The sequence below is a fragment of the Octodon degus genome, unplaced genomic scaffold (genome assembly GCF_000260255.1).
Source record: "Octodon degus isolate 3935 unplaced genomic scaffold, OctDeg1.0 scaffold00044, whole genome shotgun sequence".
Classification (NCBI taxonomy): Eukaryota; Metazoa; Chordata; class Mammalia; order Rodentia; family Octodontidae; genus Octodon; species Octodon degus.
In genome coordinates this window covers 9,890,578-9,912,951 of record NW_004524620.1, presented here as the reverse complement: position 1 = coordinate 9,912,951, position 22,374 = coordinate 9,890,578, and the positions used below count along the sequence as shown (strand labels likewise).

The 22,374-nt window shown below is 39.0% G+C and overlaps 1 protein-coding gene across 1 annotated transcript in view; it reads right to left on the bottom strand.

Annotated features, from left to right (window-relative positions):
- Positions 1–22,374, bottom strand: part of Ccdc171 (coiled-coil domain containing 171) — a 533,698-nt gene that overhangs the window by 88,042 nt on the left and 423,282 nt on the right. The window contains exon 23 of the mRNA XM_023715854.1: positions 19,226–19,357. Coding sequence (XP_023571622.1) covers positions 19,226–19,357 — 132 coding nt within the window. The remainder of the gene's footprint in view (positions 1–19,225; positions 19,358–22,374) is intronic.

The following is a 22,374-nucleotide window of genomic DNA, read 5'->3' as shown; positions in this document are numbered from 1 at the left end:
AAAAACTGGAAACCACAAAGATATTCATCAGTGAATGAATGGCTAACCGAACTGTGGTACATCTCCACTAGGAATACTAGTCACCAACCTGAAGGGACAAATCATTGACACCTGCAAAGATCTGGGTGGATTTCAAGGATATTACAATAGGTGAAAAGAACAGAATCAGAAGGTCACGTTCCATGAAACTGCATTTATATAACATTTTTGAAATGACAAAATGATAGCTAGAAGCCAGCGGCTGCCAGGGTTGGGGAGGAGTGGTACGCTGCATTTGTGGCGAGGCAATGGCTCTGTGCTGTGGTTTGGCTGTGGCTGCATGACCATACACGTGAGACAATGTCACAGAAGTGTATACACGTATTGTGCCACTGTCCGTTTTCTGGATAGTCCCAAGTTTATGTAAGATGCAATACTGGGGAAAAGTACACAGGGATCTCTCTGCATGTCTTTTGCAGCTTTCTATTAACCCATGCTTACTTCAAAATGAAAAGTTTTTTAAAATATACAGATTTTACATATATATGTGTGTGTGTGTGTGTGTGTGTGTATTTTAAAAAATATACATATACACACACAGAGAGAAAGAAAACCAACATTTACCTAATAGAAATTTATAAATGTATATCTACATTGCAAACAAGAGTGTAAAACATTTTTAATTTTTTTGTAATAGCATCTATTTATCTGGCAAAGGCCTGGACTATCCAATCTTTATGCCCATAATTCCTAAAGGCTCCCTGATGCAGATATTCAAATATAACCTAGCATTTTGCTTGTCATCTTCAATATGCAAGGGCATGAGCAAATACACCTGTCCTTATGTGCTCACTGTAGCAGTTAACACCACCATAATGCCAGCTCGTAGGACTATGCCACAGCCTTGAAGGAACCAATTTAATCCAAGAGGCATGTACCCTCAAGTCACCTCTCTGCGGCAAGCCCACAACTGCTCCGAAGTGGGCAGGGGAAGGTGGTGAGCTCCACATGCTAGCACCCGATTTTTGTTTATGTAACAGAAATAGATTTTTCAAATAAAACCACTTCAGGTGCTATGTTCCTAGAAATCTCATTCATTCTGTATAGGTAATCAGTAAACATGCATAACAATTTAATGAATCACTATTCTATCCAAACATGCCACACAATTTCTATCCTTTCCCCAAAAAATATCTTTGGATTCTAAAAAAAAAACTGTGGTGAAAGATCACTAAGATTTTTTAATGGGAATAAACAAAGTTTAGAAATTTATCTATCATTTATATAATAAATTACTTTTAAGAAAAACACTTGGAAAATATTTAGTATGCTTCATTTAGATGAGTAAAATGACTGTAAACCCCTGATAGCAGTAAAGGACCTGACAAGCAAAATGCCACAACCCCAAGCCACACCCAGACAGGAGTAGCTCACTGACTGAGAAATCTGTTCTGAATAAGAACCATGCATATTGAACACACATACTAAAAGCAAATGACTTAGAGAAGCTATACTCCACTTTCATCTTACCTACTAGCATTGAAGAATCTTGTCATACTTGGAAAACAACCAGAAAGAAAAATGACCCTCCATCATACAAAAACTAGGGTTTTGGTAAACCAAGTTCTTGCTTTCTCCCTCTCTTTCTTCCCATTTACATAAAAATTTCCCATTCCGAGACAGCCCACTTTCAATTCTCAACTACTAGTGTTGGTACACCTGGCCCTTCTGTCCAGTGACTGCAGTCCTCCATGGTCCAGGGAATGTGAAAACTATGTGTAATTAGGTACTTAGAGCAGTATACACACAAACACTGAAGTCTTTTTGGTGGCAAGCGGTGCTGGTGTCAGTAATAAGGGGAGCTTCAAGTCATGAGAAGAAAACATCTTTGTTGGAAATGCACAACCTCCGAAGTCAAGCAGACCAGAAGACGAAACTGCGAACTGACTTGATGTAAAGTTGTAGAGTTCAGCTATGTTTTTGTTGCTGTTATTTTATATAAGAAAAAGAGAATCCAAGTTCATTTTTTTCCTTTTTGGCATTTGAAAGGGCCCTAGCCTCATCCCATCACTCAAAATTTTTACTGGCACCATCTTTGAAGGATGTAAATATAGTAGCTTTTCAGGTATGAGCAGGAGCCTCAGGGGAAACCATATTCAGCAGAGTTGCAGAATACTTTTGCAGCAAGCTTTTTAAAATGATGTTTTCTTTTTATCTTGTTTAGACTCTGAACTTTTTTCTGGACTCCACTCAACCATGGCATATAAAACTTAAATGTGCCCAAAATAAGACCCACTCCTTTTCAAATACGTTATTTCCAAACAGAACTGAATCCAAGCCAATAAGGCTAGGTGCGGCCACTAGACTGATGGTGCTTACTGCTCTTGTTATGCCAAAGGTGTCCACAGTGGAGGGCCAAGGGATAACACAGAGAAAGGACATATTAGAACTCTAGAAATACAGAAAGGAATCAACAGAATAATTAGAGATGAGGGTTCCTGCTGGAAAACACTGCATGTGGATATAAAAACTATAAAAAGCCATGTAATCTTAGAAAAATCCAAAGGAGTATATTTCTTAGAGGAAACTGCTAGGTTAATAAGAGCCAGATCAAAAATAATAAATATCCTTGCCTTAAGAACTTAAAATTTGAGGGGCTAGGGAGATGGCTCAGTGGAATAAGTGTTTCCCTGGCAAGCACAAGGGCCTGAATTCAATCCCTGGTTCCACCAAAAAAAAAAAAGAAACTTAAAATTTTTAAGAAATCTACACAATATTTCTTACATAAATTATATAACTGCCACTGGGCTTATTAATATATTGCAAAATGAGACCTGAGAAAATACGAATAGTTTAGTGAATAACACAGAATTTTGGGAATAGGAAATTACGAAGCCTAACTTCATGACATTAGGTCTGCAATACAGCAGAAAAGAGTATTACAGTTATAACTTATTGAGCAACAACTCTGCTTCAACATCATTAGAAGTTTTACAGTGAAGGAGATTCTGCAAGCCGCTTTGGATTCTCCTGACATATAGCAATACATGATAAAAGTAGATGGCTTGGGTTTTTTGGTTTTGTTCTTTGGGGGTTTTTGTTGTTGTTGTTGTTTAGGTTTTTTGTTTGTTTCTGTTTTTGTTTTTGTAGGTGTGGCAATAGATGTAGTCCTGGGAATTGAACCAGGGCCTTCGCACTGAGCTATGTCAGCAGCCATTTTTCATTCTCCATTTTGAGACAGGATCTCACTAAATCACTAAATTACCCAGACTGAGCTTAAATTTTCCATCCTCTTGCCTCAGCCTACCAAATGAAGGATTATAGGTGCACCACCAGGCTCAGCTAGATCAATTTCTTTTATTCAACTATAATGGGATGAGCTGGAATTCTAGTAGCCTATCTCTGTTCAAATGTCAAAATAATAACATGGCACTGCTGTGTAGAAATTTTCATATGAACTTGTGACACCTAAGACTATTCTCCTTGAAGATCAGTTATTTTATTCTCTAACTCTTATCAAATAATAGATACATCTGTACAGGGTGATTTAGACTCCTTACGCAAAAGAAGGACATTCTGGTTATACTAAATAAAGATGGTGCAAATCTATCACAGTCTGTTTTCTGTGATAAGATGCATAATCTCCTATCTTTACATAATCTTTGAACAGAAACATTTAGCAGCTTTTTAGATATAAAGCTACTGAAGCTCACAAGTTTCTTAATAAAGTTTCCCACGCTATTAGTAACTGGGAAATCACAGGCACATCAGACTCCGAGCCCTTGCTGCTTTCATTAACAGGCCTTTCTAAGGGGCAGCTGCGATCATCTCCATTCATACATTAACCACTCAACAAATAACTGTTAGGAACATCTGACACTCTTGGCACTGAGGATACAGGGATACAGAAACAAAGCTCTGCCTCCTGGGCCTTTCGTCCCAGGGACAGACAAACCATAGGAAGTGTGCTGGCTAACACGCTAAAAGAAAGCAAAGCAGGCAGGGCAAAGGCTGCAAGGCATGAAGGGAGGACGGGAGTTACTTACTTAGTGTAAGTGGTGACTGTTATGAGGTGACACTTAAGCAAAAACAAGCGCAGAAGAAAGAGAAGGCACCACAACGACCCAAGAGCGAAGGCATAGTAGGAAAGCAACCAGCGAGCACGAAGTCTCTGAGACGGGATTATGCTTGCTGCGCTATGGCCAGAAGGTCAGTGTCGCTCCACCTTGCTAAATAAGGTGGGAGGCAGCTGGTGTGCAGTAAGGCTCAGGCACTGGCCGGTCCAAATGCATGGTTTGATGATGGAGTTTATTTCAAGGGTAATGGGAAGCCATTTAGGTGAATATGAAGAAAAGAACAGTGAGTTCTTGTTCATGGTTTTTAAAGTCGGGAAAATAATGCATTTTAAAATTTCACATTCAAACAGAGTCGATGAAACATGAAGAGTAGACCACGTCCTCCAAAGAGCCAAATGCCTGTTTAAATATATTACTTTATGGAAACTCAGCTCCTTTCCTGAGCGTTTGCTTCCCAGAGGCTCAGGGCACACGTGCTAGCACATGAGGGTTCCCCCGCTAGGATCTGTTCTGCACCTCCTGCGGCAGGAATGTTGACACTGAGGGCTTTCACATTCCTCCTGGCCCACATATCCACTGGTCCTGTCGCCCACCAATCACGTGTTAGCACAGGGCTAGAGCAGGAGTTCTATGTGTACTTCTTCAGCTTGATCATATTAAAAACATATAATACTGAAACAGCTGCTCATTTCAGAGTAGTGAGATTGTCATTCAGTTATAACATAGATTATTCAAAGTATCTATTTAGTCCCTTTATTCTGAGGTTCAATAAAGGCCCCTTTCTACTCCAGTAATCTCTCTGATTTACATATTTTATAGACTAAACAAAGTAATCACAGGAGCTCCCAGGGTCGCTTCCTAAGCTCACAACCCAACTGCTTCCACACATTTGATGGTACACCAAACGTGCTGGCCTGGCAAGACCATACTCCTCCTCTTCCTCTTTTCACCTCGCCTGGTAGCTCTGCTCATGAATCTCTGCAAAGGACATGAATAGCGGGCTTCTGTACATTAATCTGGACAGAGGGGCTGAGTGCCATTTATCTGGAATACAAGAATTTGACACTGGTGCTTATTTGCAGCATCACCGAGTTTATGCAGCCAGAAAGAATTCTGCCAATCTTCTGGAGGAAAAACTTCCTGAAGTAATAGTGAGGCATTTGTGTTGAACCTGTTTAACAACAGTAGTTTGTTTTCCGTATCACTTATCTAAAATCTCATTTATTACTAAAAGCCAATTTTAAAATTAGTATATAGTATTCCTGTAGAAAAGAAGATCTTTTCTTTTTCATTTGCTTTCATCTTTTTGTCTACTTTATTGGTAGCAAAGAAAAGAAAGAAATTCCTCAGAGCCAGTGTCTGAACGAGCCTGGAATAAATCAAGGTACCAGCCATCCTGCATAGTCTTTCTGGTTGCCTCACTGAGATCCTCCCTGGCCCGCTTGCTGAGACCCTTCCTGTCACCTCCCTGAGATCCTTCCTGTCACCTCACTGCAACCCTTCCTGTCACCCGCTGAGACCCTTCCTGGTCCCCTGGCTGAGGCCCTTTCTGTTCCCCTCGCTGAGATCCTCCTGGAGCTGAGAATATGTGACTGCTGATCTTCATGGGGCCTAATCCCCTAGTGATCATATGGACAGAATGAACTAGGGTCAGAGAACAGGAGGTGACAGGATAAACAGGTACTGAAAGTTAGCCCAGACTCACTTACATGTAATTGCTGTTTTCTAGAACTCATTAGACCAGTGTTGGTCAGTTCTTAAGAGTTTAAAAAAAAAGTGCCGGCCAAATAGCTCAGCAGATTAAAGTGCCTGCAAGCAGGCACAAGGACCAGGGGTTTGAGTGCACCATGCTGGCCCCGGCCCTGGAGCGCGCTGAGATGGCAATTGGGAGTGGGCGTGGTGGCATGCGCCTGTAATCCCAGCTCTTGGGAGGCTGTAAACAGGCGCATCACTACAAGTCTGATCTAGTAGTGAGACCCTGAGCACCCTGTAGACCCTTCCCTTAAAAAAAAAAAAAGTTTTGAAAAAATCCACTATTTGTTAAAAGAAATATTCTTTATAATGGTAGTTATTAAGATAAGTTATTAAAGTTTTTAATTTTTACTTTTCCTTTGAAAATGAATTAGACAACTTTATATCTTAGATTAAGAGTTAATTTTGATTTTGACTTAGTATTTATAAAAGAACAGAAATCTGAGTGCTTGTAATGAATGTTGCTGAATGTACTTTTGATAATAACAGAGATATACTTATAGGTACGTATAAAATTTAATGTCAGAAACAATAGCTTATATTGTTAGTTCTATGATAATTTTTAAAATAAACTCTCATTTAGCAACCCTGAAGATTTAAGCTTTATGTTTAAGTAATTATTTAGATGGTCTGATAATGACCAGAGAAACCTGATACCGCAACCATCTGTTTTCAAGGTTCTCAATGTAATCCAAGTAAACATTCATGCTGCACTAAGAAAACGAGGGTTTGTCTACTAACAAATTCCTGTAACAAGATCTTACTTCTACTTGACTCTTAATCATGGATTTTGACAGTCAAGATCCACTGAGTACAGAATATTGTAGCAAAGATACAACACATTTTTTTCATAATTCCTACAATTTATTCTTTCCCCTGAGATCTTTTTCAGTCACAAGTGCACCTGTCACTCAGAGTGAAGAAATTATTTAACCTTAGTGTGTCCATCCAAAATAACACCCTGTGACAGGATAGTAGTGTCACATATATTACAGACCAAAGCTACTTGCTAGGACTGAAATTTTAAAAAATCTCACTGGGAAAAGAAATTAAGAATATTAACATGTTTAACTACAAGGTAGCCCACGTCTAAAAATGTGAGCAGGCAAAGCTAGTAAGGCCTCATTAATGACTTCAACTTTCAATGTAAGGGAAACTTAATGGAGGCTATTTCTTGTAAAGGGTTATTATAAATGAAACAAGGCTAACCAATCAGAAGCCATCATACTAACTTGTGTAACTAGAGGCTTCGCAGCAGGACAGAGCAAAGAAGGCAGCTGTTCCACTGGAGCCAATCAGATTGCTCTTTGTTTTACTCCCATGATCATGCCTTTAAAAATCAGCCTTTTGTGCTCCTTCACCACAACTTCTAAATTACTTGTGGTTTGGAGCTTTCCAGTTTATGAACCACTGTTTGCTCAAGTAAATTTTTAAAAACTTTATTATGCTACCATCTGCCTTAAACAAATACTTGGAGGGTCTCCTTCAGCGAGTTCCTGAAGTTATTAGTGTGCTCAAAATCTCTCCTTGAAATGCTGCGAACTCTGGCCTTGGAAAGGAGGCAAAGCTGTTACTGTCACTACAAGGCTCTATAACTAAAGAACACTTTCTAAAATCTTCAAAATTTCACTGATTATTTAATTCACAGAACTATGTAACTATAAGTAAAATATTTTTCATAACTATACATATTTAAGGTATACACTGTGATAATGTGATAAGCACACCCTGTAAAATTACAGTCTAACACACCATCATCTCACATAGTTACCGTTCTGTATACATGGTGAAAATTTTCAAGATCTCTCTTAGCAAGTTTCTATTTGTGGTGGATGAACTAAAGCCAACTGGGAGCACCCAGCTGAGCTGAGTCAGCGTGGTGCTGGGTGTGGAGGGCCCGCCTCAGAGTTGCTGCCAGCAGCATAAAAAGAGAACTGGGGGGAGGACGGTGTGCTGTCCACTCTCCTGGAGAGGCCGGCCGCGCTGGCTCTCCTGACATGAACTCAGCTGTTCACATCATCAGAGCTGCTCAGGTCGCCAGTGCTGCTGAGGGCGGCCACGGTTCTCATCAGGGGGGGCTCTGCTCCTTCCCTTGAACATCACTTCCTGGTTCCAATGCAGATCCCTCAGCCTGCTGGCACAGAGCCTATAGCCTCCTGGCACAGACTGCCTAACTTTCCCCACTGACTTCTGGGCCTTCCCGGCGCAAATCCTTGACACTGACTTGTGTGAGGCACTGTTCTGGGGGCTAGGCCTCCATCTGGACTCGGGGAGGACATTGCCTGGGCTCTAGGCCTTCAGCCAGACCCATGCAGGACACTGCTGGGGGATGTGGGCCTCAGCTGGACCGACTGGGTCTCTAGTATGTGGACAGATTTTCTGTGCTCTTTTGTACTTGACTCTTTGGGAGAATATTATAAAGTAATCCCATAAATTATGTGTCCTGTACCAAATTTCTCCCTTGTAAGCCCTAACTACAGCACTACTATTCCATCCACGATGCCATCTTATTACAAAAATATGTACCTTTGGCCAACACCACCCCACTTCCCACATTCCCAGCCCCTGGTAATCACCATTCTACCAGTTTTGAGCTTGCCTATCTTAGTTTCCATACATGAGATCACACGGTACTTGTCTTTTTGTATCTAGTTTACTTTAGCTAGGGTAATGGCCCCAGGCTCATCCACATTGCTGTATACTTTCCTTCCTTTTTTCAGCAGAATATTCATATACACGGAGATACATGTACAGAGGTACACATATCCACCTGTGTCACACATACCTATCTCCTTTAGTCATTCATCTGTGATTCCATTATGGTGGCCATTGTAAATAATGCCACAATTAACTTTATAATATTCCCCCAAAGAGTCTGGCCTTGCTGGTAACTCAAGGCCAGACCGTAGCTTCCTTTGGATGTACACCCAGAAATGGGGTTTGCGGGCCATATGGCACTTGAGGAAGACCACTTAGCCTTCCATAATAACACTAGCCAACTTCACTGCTTTCCAATTACACTTACACCAACAGTGGACCAGGGTTACTACTTCTCCATATCTTACCAATACTTGTTACTTGACCTCATTTGTTTTGGCTGCTGCTGTAGAATACCACAGACTTGGAATTTATAAAAGAACAAAAAAATGTAGTTTTCAAAATTCTGGAGGTTGGGTACCCCAGGACTGAAGAAAAGGCTGCCATCTGGCGAGAGTCTCCTTGCTGCCTTGCAGCACAGTAAAAAGCATCATTTGAGCAGGAGGGAGAGAGAAGGGGGACAAACTGATTCTTTTATAAGTAACGCTCTCCTGCGATAACGGACATATCTAAGGGCCACAATCCATTCCTGAGCGCAGAGCCCTCAGATCTAATCACCTCCTAGAGAGCCCCCCGCTGCTGCACTGCATTTCCAGGGTGTGAGCTTCAGGGGGCGACGCAACCCACAGCGTTACTTCTGGATGCCTGATAGCGGCCTCTGCTGGTAAGACATTTCACTATGGCTCTTCGTTTCTCTGGCGACTGGTGATGCTGAGCGCCTGTTCGCCACCTGTACAGCTCTCTGGAACACGAACATGCAAGCCCTGTGCCCACTAATTGAGTTGTACGGGAATCCTGTACATATTATTTGGGGCATTATCCCCTTAGCGCGTACAGGTTTGAAAATATTTTTCCCGTCTCACATACTGCTTTTTCATTTTGTTGTGATTATTTCCTTGCTTTTCAGCTTTTTAACTTGATGTGGTCCCACTTTCTTATTTTGGTTTTGTTGCCTACTCCTTAGTCACCTGGTTAGAAAAATCATTGCCTAAACCACTGCCAATGAGCTGTTTTTCCTTTGTTTTCTTTTAAAAGTTTTAAGGTTTAAGGTCTTATTAATGGCACTAATCATTTTGATTTAATTTTTGTATTTGGTATAAAATAACACGGTGTGAGATAAAGGTCTAATTTTGTTCTTTTGCATATGATTATTCAAACAAAATAATTTCAAAATTATTGTGATTCTGGAAACTTCATGTTTATGTAAGTGAGAAGAGAAAGATATACTAATTTTAAAAGATTTTAGGATCATTTTAGACCTGTTATTATATACATATAAAACATTAAAACACATAATTTGACAGTAATAGTCTGTTTAATAATACTTAAAGTATCCATGGAATTATAAAAAATTACTTTTGCACCTAGTTTTAGACTGAATGATTTACTGCATTTCCCTTAATCCTTAAGTTGCATATTCATTGCTGTATTTTCCTCTAACTGCTGTCACTTAAATTGTCATGCAGAATAGGGCAAATCAGGGTCAGTTTATAGAAGCGGCATCAATCTGAAGAACTTCATCAGTCTTTATTTCAAGGCATTATGCAAAGAAAACTGACATTAAGAGAGCCTTAACTGACAGCAAATGAAATCAATCAGCAAATCACTAAGCCATAATAAACTCCCTCAATTTGGAGATAACCCTTCCTTTTCCAGGTCTTCACCTAGGCAGTCCATCAAGCACTGTGTTTTGTCCAAGTAGCTGAAATGAATAGCAATTCTCGTGGTAGCACTTGAAAGTTCAAGTGCTCACAGGCTTCTGTCTCTTAATAATAAGTCTTAAAAGGTATTATCTAGGAAGGTTACATTTTTACTTAAAAATAGGCTTCAAAAAAAGACAAAGGGTCAAGTTTCGGGTTGAGTTTCTGCTTCTTAACATTAATGACAAAAACTACATTTCTATCATTCAGCAGCTTTTCTACTTAGGGCCACCTGGAACTGAAAGTTGTAACCGAAAAGAAAACCTATATACTTCAATATGTTTTTTAACTTTTATTTTTTACCAAGTGCAATCATGTCCACCTCAGCACTTCACATACAGGCAAACACTGTCACCTTTTACAGAGCATCTGAAGCCTCCCCGACTCCCAAACAAAAATTAAATGGTATCAAAAAAAATGGTAGCAATGTTTGAATTACTTTGCATAATGATTAAAAATAGAAGCACATAGCCAGCATCTACCACCTAAGCTTTGGCCGGCGCTTTTGGCAACACTGAACTGGAAGGAAGCTTTGATGCTGCTGAACACTTGAAGGCGCATGTTGAACACATCATCAATCACAAACCACCAAGAACTAAAACACGAAAACCGTCCTCGGCGTGCTCAGGTCACTGTTCCTTGCCCCAGACCCCTGGCAGTTCAGTCCCCCATAGCTGATGGCAATGCAGCACTTTCTAACCCACAAAGGGCCTTCACATGCACATTATCTCATCTGATCTCCCACAATGCCATGAGTCCAAGCAAGACAGGCTTCACTGTCACCATTTGCAGATGAGGAAATGGCAGCTCAGCGCCACCGAGTAACTTGCCAAGGTGCTTAAATTACAGAGCCAAGACTTCAATCCAAGCAATCTGACCCACCACATGTTTTTTCTAATATTACCTTGCTGCCTCTTTTCCTTAGAAAATGGAATTATTTTGTCTTTCTCAAATACTACACTGTTAAGAAAGTAATTCACATTCTGACCAACAGGATGTTTCTAGTGATCTCAGTGACATACAGAAAATTACACAGATTCGTGGCTGCCAACTTTCCTGTAATCTGATTTAGTTGCTTGTCTTTCAGGAAGGCAACAGTCTCAACCTGAAATGGAAAACTAAGCAATCCTACTCCTGACCAAGGAATATCTCTGTGTGAAATATTTAAAGGAACACAACTGCAAAAATATCAGGTTAGCGCTATTGAAATTTGAAGTCCTTTCATGCATGTCATACAGCCTTTATAATCACTCCAAGATCACCAGAGAACATAGTATTATCTCTACACTTCAGATGAGAAAACTGGCACGTGAGAAAAGTTAAGAGCTAAGAGCTCACAGAAAACACCAACTCTAAGACTGAACTCCAAGCTCTTTCAGCACCATAGGGTTATTCATAGCCATCCTTCACAAGAAAGGATAATGTTGTGTTCTACAAGAAAAAGTTACCAGGTCCATAAAGTACTTAAAACTCAGGCTATCTGTGTTATCTGTGTCTGGAGAAGGAAGGATTTCACCCATGCTATAGCTAGTTCTACTGCCCTCTAGTAAAGCTGTATAACATCTTTACCCTTCTGTAATACCAGTTCTGTTCAGGTACTTATTTTCTTTCTAATTATTCTTCCTTAAATAAAAGAAGTGATTTTAAAAGAACAAATGGATTATATGGACATTACTAGTTTTTAAAGAACTCATGTCAGAAATTTACTTAGTGCCAGTTTAGATCTCTGATATCAGATCTTTCCCACAGAGAATTCCACATGTAAGCAGAGTTAAGAATTAGAGTTGTAAAATTCTTCAGAGCTGTACGAGAAATTTTACAAAGATATAATTTCTTGCTCTCGTATGTCATTTTGTACCTTTTAAAAGGCAAAGAGAACCGAGAGTCCTAAGGGAGGTAGAAGACACACCTAGTCTGAAACACAGTCTATAATACAAGATGTTAAATATTTTACTTTCTAAATATTAAAAAAAAGTTATAGAGCTAGTAGCTTGAACAGATCCTTTTCAATGATCAGTACCCAAGACTATGTTTTAACAATAGGCTTAAAGAAAACTGTTAGTTCAATAAATCTTTTAAAATATGAAACCTAGGAATGTTAGAATGTTAAAATCTGTATTTGTTTTACAAATACAGTGAGACCCCCCCAAAAAAAATTCTGGTATATTTTTAGGTTTTTATTTTTATTTATGTATTTGGTACAGGGTCTCACTATGAAGCTTGGACTCATGGCGATCCTCCTGTTTTCAGCCCCCCCACACACACCAGTGCTGGGATTACAGGAGTGTACCACCCCACCCTGTCTCTGTGGCCGGCTCGGTGCACCCAGAGGTGGGGCCAGCATAGCACTCAGTACCGGGAATCGAACCTGGGTTCCTGCACTCACATAAGCAGGAACTAGTCCACTGAGCTATCTTGCCAGCCCATTATTAGGTTCTGGCGTGATGTTGCACGCCTATAATCTCAGCACTGGGGAGGCTGAAAATAGGATCACTATGAGTCTGAGCTGTACAATGAGACCCTGTGCCAAATACATAAATACATAAAATGTAAAAAAACATAAATAAAAAATAAAATGCTTACAAAACAGTATGACCCAATTATTTTTAAAATATATATAAAAACATACTAAATATAAATTATATGTACATGTTTGTATTTATGGCTAAAAATAATTGGAAAAATATGTATCAAATGTTAATATTGGCTATCTACAGATAGCAGAATTTCTAATGAACTTGAATATCCTCTATACTCCTAAGAAAATGATTTTTATTGTGAAACTCACAATTTTTATATTTTTAAAAGCTTATTTTAAATATTAGCACATTTTCTATCAAATCATATTAAAGCAAATGTCATTATATAACTGAGCATATTAGATCATTTCTATAATATTAAATTTTATATATAAAACTAATGAATCAGCATAATAAAACTTTAATTGATATATATTATTTTTATTAGTAACTTATATTTAGCAATATTTTTCATTCAAAATAGATCATTTTCATGTTTAAAAAGATGAAGCCAGGTACGGTGGTGCACACCCTATAATCCTAGCTCTCTGGAGACCAAGACAGGAGGATTTCCGGGAGCCCAAGGTCAGCCCAAACTACACAAGGAGACTGTCTCAAAAAACAAAAAACCAACACACAAAAAGACCATCAGCTCTCAGAAATTCACCACACAGATGGGACAATACCAAGAAGAAAACAGCAGGATGGAGCAGTCTTGCAAACAAAAGTGCCTCTCAGCTCTCTGATTTCTAAGTGCTCCCAAAATGTAGAAATCTCTCAGAGCAAAGAGAAGGCCATTTCTGACTCACTGAGGAGCGTGACACAAAACACATGCAAAGCTTTTCTAAGAATAATTCTTGGTGTTCTTTTTTTTGATGGTGTAGACACTGATATTGTTTATTTCATCACTCTACGCATTAAAAAATTAGAATTCTTTTCAAGATGCTCTTTGTTTTTACCTATATAAATATAAAAATAGCTCAGAGAAATTTATATGCCTGAAATATAACCATAAATGTAAAATATGGTAGCCCTAAAGTTATAAGGGCAACACATACTAAAACCATTCCAAGTTGAGGACTATGTAATGTCACTGTGGTTAGGAGTGATTAAAGGATTACAATACTGTATTTACAGAGAAGACTTTATTGTTTACACTCTTCACAAATAAGTGGTTTCACAAGGAATACTCTCTAATGAAGTGTTTATAAACATACACTTACAAAATATACTACATTTCCAAAGGTATAGATATTATGCGCTAAGCTTTAAACACTCTGATGAGCTGGCTTGGAAGGCTTTCTTTCTAAATGATGTGGATCTAGAGGCAAAAGATTAACACCAAGTTCCTCTGGAGCACGCATGACTTAGACAAAGCAGCTTCCCGAGCCTTCTTGCCAAATGTCTTTAATCAAGTACTCACTCACCCTTACATGCTGCAGGCTTCCTCTGTGCCTGGGAGCTCCTTCTGAGCTGAGAACACAGAAGTGATGAAGACCAAGTTCTGGGGCTGGAGAGATAGCTCAGCAGTCTAAGCACCTGCCTGGCAAGTGCAAGGACCTGAGTTCAATCCCCAGTACCGTGTGCCACGTCCCGGAACCCCGGGCTCCATGCCAGCCACAGAAAAAGAGAATGGTGGCATATACCTATAATCCTGGTGCTGAGGAGGCTCAGACAGGAGGATTACTATGAGTCCAAGGTGCATAGTGAGACCCTGTATCAAATAAATTGTTTAAAAATAAAAAGCTCAAATTCTGACCTAAGAAAGCTTCTGCTTTAGGGGAGAGGTAGCAGCCCCTGAGTACTGACTACACGTCTGACACCACTATAGGTACTTGCAGTGAATCAACACGCTTAATCTTCATACTAATGCACTTAATTAGGAACTTCTACTAATTTTATTTTAAGGATGAGAAGGCCAAAACACAGACAAGTTAAGTTGCTTGCCTGGTTAACCGTCTTTTGGGATTCTTACTATCTCCATTGTTTCTACACATATGAAACTGTATCTATAGAAAAACCCCACTTTTTTCTTTTTACTCTCAGCCACCTTAAAAATTAAAAAAAATAAGCCAGTAAGCTGTCATTTACAAAATGCAAAACAATATGATTAAAATCATTCAATTCATTGGATCTGCAACCTGCGGCATCTTACTGGATCTTCATAAACTTTGGTCTCTTCCTTTGTAAAATGGAATCAAAGCTGAGCATTGATCATCTGTTAAATTATTCCAAGGATTAAGTAAGGCTGTAACATAAGGTGCTTAAGCACAGTAGTTGACACAGACTAAGCACTCAACAAACATCACCTACTACGGTTAAGGACAATGCTTTTATCATTGAATGAAGATGAAGACACATTTACTGGTTGCCTGTCAATATCTGTCAGCTATTATCAGCATGACAGACCATAATTATTAAAAAAAACACATTTGAGAGTATAAGATAATGAAAAAGATGTATCATCTATATAAATGAGAGGCAGAATATTCTCACTGCAGAGACCTCTGCTCTCACACAGCGCTGCATTTTCTGTTCCAGTTAGCTTCATTTTTCTCAGTATTGTAGTGAAAGTCTGGTACACTATGACTTGGAAGCCTCAGAAATGGTTACCACCACACTTTATGTAAGTAAGGAAACCAGCACAAAAAGCTAACATCTCAGACACTAGATGAACTGAACCGTCTTCTGTAGAAGAGCGTAAGTCACATGCTCTACGAGAAAACAAAGGAAGTAGGGGCTGGCGAGATAGCTCAGCGGTCTAAAGTGCCTGCCTAGGCAAGCTTCGGCAGGTGCAGGGGACCACCGTTCAATCCACGGCACTACACTCCACACCAGCCCTGCCTTCAGGGTGGGCTGAGCAAGCTGAAAGACAGACCGACAGACAGACAGACAGACAGACAGACAGACAGACAGACAGAGAGACAGAGAGACAGAGAGACAGAGAGACAGAGAGACAGAGCGAGAGCGAGAGCGAGAGCGAGTCATCTGTGGGTCTTCGCTCCGCACTAGCGCACACCAGTCTCCCCTCCATCAAGGATTATACCTGTAACAAAGTGTGCCCCACTAAAAAAAGATGGGAAACACCAGCACTTCAGCAGGACTCTGCACGGTAGGCTGCGGCTGATATTAAATGGTTCATGTGCTGGCTCACCTGCTTAGCGATCTTCTCCTCACAGTCAAGGCTTGTGCACTCCGAATAATGCATTCTATCAACATGAAGTCAGAACACCAAGCTAAACAAATACTGAATTTCTAAATGTGTGTGTGTCAAAAAGCCACATGTACTGTCTTGTAGCACTACCCACAAAATCTGAGATATGGAACCAACCTAGTTTTCCATCAACAACCCAATAAAGCAAATGTAGTGAGAGAGGGGATACAATTCATGGTAGAGAATTGCCTAGCACATGTGAGGCTGTGGCTTCAATGCTCAATGCAGCAAAAAAAAAATTATTTTAAATAATTTTTAAAGATGGTCTCAAGCCACACCGGCCCAGCTCCCACTCCCCACCCCTGGGCATGCTGAGCCAGCGACCAAGTCCAGGTGTGGTGGCACATGCCTGTAATCCCAGCACTGGTGAGGCTAAAAACAAGAGGATCACTAGGAGTCTCAGCTGCATAGTGAGACCCTGTACCAAATACTTTTTTTAAAAAAAATGTGGTATATGTACCCAATGGAGATTACTAAGCAATAAAAAGTAATAATTTGTCATTTATAGCAATGTGGATGAGCCTGGAGGACACTGCGTTAAGTGAAACAGAGCAAGCACAGAAGGCTGAATATAAATAGCACAGGCAAAGTAATTAAAAATAAATAAACAGCACAGGCTGTGGTCCACATGCACACATGTAACCTAAAGGAGCTGACCTAGAGAAAAGGCCACCGAAGGTGGGCAACGGGTGGGACCAGAAGACGACTGGCTGTCATGAAGAGGTGGGCGGCCTTCTATGGTAGAGTAGCCATAGCTACCGATTGTATGTTTTAAAATAGCTAGGAGAAAAGATTTTGAATGTCCCCAAACCATGGAATGACACGTCTGAAGTGACAGGCACTCCAGTTGCCTTGATTTCATCATCACACAGCATCTACGTGTATCAAAATATCAGTGTGCTCCATAATGTGTACAATTATTTTGTGTCAATTAAATTTTTTAAATGCTGAGTTCTTACATAAGTAGCCATGGTTAGTACAGGGATATTTTTATACAGTGAAAGATGAAAAGTAGGTTTTCATACTAATTAGGTTATCAAATGGAAACATATTTTTTAAAAATGAGACAGGGTTTCACCATGTAGCTGAGGCTGGCCTTGAACTCATGACAATCCTCCTGCCTCCGGCTCTCAAAAGCTGGGATTACAGGAGTGCACCACCATGCCTGACTCAGAAACAAAGTTTCCTGATAGTGACTTACCTATAGTATAGCATGAACTATGACCTACACCACATACACATGTATAATAAAATGAAACATTCCACTTTAGATTTCCAATGTTGTACTCTTACCATTTAATATAGGTGTCTAAATTCTTTAGTGTCAGATATACTAGTTCAGCTTTGCATTCATCTACTCTTAAATTTAAATTCAGGATCCAGGGCTCTGCCAGTTACTAGATGTGGATTTGAAGAGATTACTGGTGGCTGCTGTTTTTCAATTATAAAATGAAGACAGTGCCACCTATTTGACCAGCCCATCATGAGAACCCAATAAGATGATATATTCAAAGAGCTAAGTGTGGTGCCTGGAACATGGCAAACGTGCCCTGAAATGGAAGCTGTCATTATTATTGCTTCTAATTTTCTCACCACAATGCACGCTGATAAATGACAAGGTATAGCACGGTATGTCACTGGGAACTCACCCTCCCAGACAGGTGTGTGGTAATGTGTGCCAACTGGCTTATCAGAACCTGGAAAGGACAGCAGTTGAATCTACAGGTCTCTTAGGTTTCCTTCTTGCCGTTCACAAAATCACAACCACAGATGTCGTGCTTGGTCCCCCAAAAGTGGCATTCCTAGGGATCAACTGCCTTTTAAAGCATGAAAATCTAGTTTGGGGAAAGTTTTATTCATAAGTTATGACAAACACTAAGCACTGTGAGATTCTGAACCAAGACAGAGAAAGCAAAGGGCTATCATGCCATCACTGGAAAAATCTGAAATCCTATTATATTCTAGGTTACACTGAACTTAAAAATAGTAAAAATCAAGTTAAAACATGCATTATAATCTTACCCTAAATAATGGCACAGAAATGTAACCCATATAAGTACAAATATTTTAACACATAATGATATATGTTAGATAAATTAATGGACAATCTAATGAAAAAAGTAATCAGTATTTTTTTCTTTTCAGAGCTTTAATTTGGATATTAGTAACAAGTTAGGGTATGGACATTTAAAAAACCGACATTAAATTTGTCCAAAATTAAAATTGCACAGATTAATACACTGAGGAATGAAAAAAGATATTTTAACATGTAAAACGAAGACTTTTAAGAGATACTTCTCTTAAATACATTGGAAAATCTACAGCACTTCTAAAGAAGGACCATCTCCTGAAACATCAGGCTTCCTATAATTTACATAATATTGACAGTTTTTTCTAATGGAGATGTTGGGCATTAAAAAGAGAAAAAAAGCACATACTGAATTCTGTGTTGTCCCATTAAATTATTTTAATCTTAAGGAAAAAAAATGTACACAAAAACAAATTGTGAAAGAACAGAAGGATGTCTGTAACACTTGAAAATAAATGTTTCTAAGAATGTTTCTTTATTAAGTTTATCTTAACGTTGCTTGAGCTTTTATGATTTGGCGTCTGAGTTTCATACATGAAGTGACCCGGTCTGCACACACTATAACGCTCACTGAAACTAAACGCTAGCACCAAGTCTCTAATACAAAATACAGTTAGGTTCTAGCTGTACTGAAATCGAATTACCACTTAAGAAATGTTAGATATATTTTGAAATTAACATTAAGATTTGCCAAGTATGTCTCTTGATAATTTTATCTAGTCATTTTTTAAAAAACAGAAAAAGCAACAGAGACTAGCTTGAAGAGATAACAGCCTAGTGTCTTATTGTCCTCTGCTGATAGGAAAGTATGATCTTCTACTGCTGCACGTTGGCACAAAACACATATTTTTCTTTTGTAAAAACACTTTCCCGAAACATTTTAATAGATTAGTTTTAGGCTTTAAACAAAAACATTTTTGTGTGAAATATACTACTACATGATAGAAAAAAAATGTAGAAAAATTTATTTGCATTGCCTTTAAATTATTCACAATACTTCTCGGCTTTCTTTCTCTCCAGTTAGTGCAATTTATTTTTCTCTATGCCTCAATAGCAAACAATGTTATTTAGACTCTAACCTGGCACGCTACAACCTCTGGCCCGCCCTTGAGCCCCTCCATTGCAAAGGTCTCCAGGTGCAGGCTGGGTAGCTGCAGGGCGAAGTCATTCCTACTTGCTGCACTCCGTGACAGGGAGATCTGATCTCTGACCTAAAGGGAAAAAAAACAGCATCAATGGTAATTCCCCTTCAGACACATTAACTGGGATGAACTGGGTCCCCTTGAGCCCACTGAGTGGACTTGCATTGATCGCTGGACCTGAAATCCATGAATAAATTTAGGACTAATTGATTTTTCGTTGCAAATAAATCTCTAATTCAGAGTGCTGGGGGAGAATGTTAAGAAGAAAAAGCATCCTCCTGCTTGAAATGAAGAAGGGGAAGAAGAGTCACTGGAGCTCTTCTGATCAAGAGGTTTTGAATTTTTTTTCACAGTTCCAGCCTGAAAAGAAAGAGGAAAGAAGGGGAGGGGTTAAGAAAATCAAAAGCAAACAACAATCTTCTAATCATTATCACTTTCTTAAAGCACATTTAACTGATATTAACTAGAATACATTGAATACAACAGTCATTAAGTACCAGTCTTGGAAGGAAACTTCACTAATATGTACCCTGGAATGCAATCAAATACACTCAACATAAAAAGATACTTTAAAAATACACAAGTACGAGGTTTGTTTACCCTTTTTACTCTTCTAACTTCACAGAACTGCATTAAACTTGAGTCTTAATAAATAAATACATATAAACCAACTTAGTCACACAACTCTCAAATAAGATAACAGATAATATCAGTAATATTTGTACTGTATTTCAGTATTCAGAAAGGTAACAATGCAAGCATATCACAGAAAAGGAAAAACTGCACCGCTTCTCTAGCCCACGTGAAATCAGAGGCCGTTGGTATCACACTGCCACCTTCTGGACAATGAGAACATAAGCTCTTAAACTACAGCTAAAGTACAAGGGAATTCTCAAAAACAGGTATTTTGGGTTTGAATTTCCTAACTTAGTAAACGCCGTAAGAATTCCACATTCTAGTTTGAATTTAAGTAATCTCTAGTTTTTAATCATACGGTATAATTATATAATCTTTCATATATAAAATATTTTCTAACTTTTCTTACACTTTGAGTTCTTAAAATTTAGATTTATTATGATATATTTGACAAATTTAGAACTAGCTTAGAGTCACAAGACAGATTTGTTTTTAGATTAGGAAGCAAAAATCAAGAATGGATAAAACTACAAAAATAACATTAATTGCCCAAATAAAGGTATTTATATTTCTAGTTTTATCTGAACAGCTTCAAATGTAACTTGATCAAAAATTGTTTTAACTCATTTTTCTGTAATATTCTTGAAGTTAAGAAAATTGAAATATATTTAACAATATGAATGAATTACATAAGAAATATAAACAACTCACAAATCTACCGTACTCTATAGTGTTTCCCTAAATAAGCAAACTCACAAACACGTGACACTTTAATTGTTCATGCAAATCTATGGGCATAAGAATCACTGTATTTCCTACGTTGATCTCAAGACTTTGCCAATGCATTAATGTCAAAGTGTATTCTACAAAGCATATTATGCTACAATGTTGGTAACAGTGTAAGTACTGTATACACACTGGAGTTCCAGTCCAAGATGTATATTTATCTGGAACATGGTCCAGAGTCTTCAGTCATGATGAGAATACTGCTGAACTTACATAGGTAGTAGATCAAAATAAATCATACTTTACAAACAAATGCAGCATAGGTTTTAAATTTTATATGTATAATAATTTCTCTCTTGTTTTTTGGTCACCAATTTTATGTATGGATAATTTCTCTCTTGCTTTTTTGTCACCAATATGCACACAGATAAAAGAAAACATTAATGTGGATTAAGGTACTAAGAATTTATCAACATCAAACCACTAGTGTTTTGCCTTCTACCCTTCTGAACCATAGTCAATAGATCTAAATATTTTACTGCACCCTGGCCAATTCATTGTTTGATGTTTAAAAACTCACCCAGAATCAAAGAAAATTTATTAAATTTGAGCCCCCAAATGAGATACTATTAGCTTTGAAAGTCAAGTTTAACTGCGATATTGATGATTCTCTTTTTTCTGTGACAAAACTCACTAGGGAATCCTGGGTGTCAAAGTACAAAAGCAGATTGCTAATACGGGCAAAGAGGGGGAGAAGAAGCCATAAGCAGGGCAGGGCTAGCCCGCGACTCAGCTCCAGGCTGGAGGCCATTTGCCTGATCCCTCTCAGGCCCCACGCTTCACCCGCGAAGGCTGGCATGCAGTGAACACTACACCACATACTGCATTCTCTAGGTCAATTTTATGAGCCGCAGTAAGCGAAGGCATTTGGTACCTAAAATTATGATTTACTGTCAATGTCACATTTTCGGAGCACATCAATTTGCCAAATTAAATAATTATGTACATTAGAAAAAGCCCCCAAAAAGCATTTGTTTTGTGCTCCACCTAATGATGCAAATGGTAACTGTATTATCTGAATAATATGCACGTGCTGGAGGTTTCTTCATCTGTTTTCAGACATGCTTGCACGTGTTCCCCAGGCGAGCCTTGAACTGCCGGGCCGACTCTGCCTCTCAAGGTCCTGGGACCACAGGCACTGTACTCAGTGTAATGTTTAGACTTAATACTCTCATTTATTATAAACTATTTGCTGAATGACAGCACTGCCATCAAGAGATAAGAGCTTAAGATAAATCGTAAGTATATCACAAACATTTCTACTAAAACTGTGAGTTTGCCACTGTTCAATGAAACTGAAACTTTGAAAGTCAGCAACTGAAATGCTCTTCAAATATTTCTAGGAAAGGCTTTAGGGAAGTCTTAATAAATATTACTTGGTGTCTTTTATGGGGGGAATTTAAATATAAATAACATAAAGAGCAAAGCATGAGAGAGACAGTAGGAAACGGCGAGGCCGGTGTCTGGAGACAGGCGGGAAGAGCCAGGAGGAGCGGAGGGAAGCCAGGGGCCGCGCTCCCGCGCTCCCGCTCCAGCACCCAGCACGAATGGCCTTACGTGGCACAGATCCGGACCGAGAGTGAAAACCTAAAATTAAAAGAAAAGCCTCGAAGAGGCTGGTCTGGCACTGCCTATTGTGCTGAACAGGGAGAGTGACAGCCTCG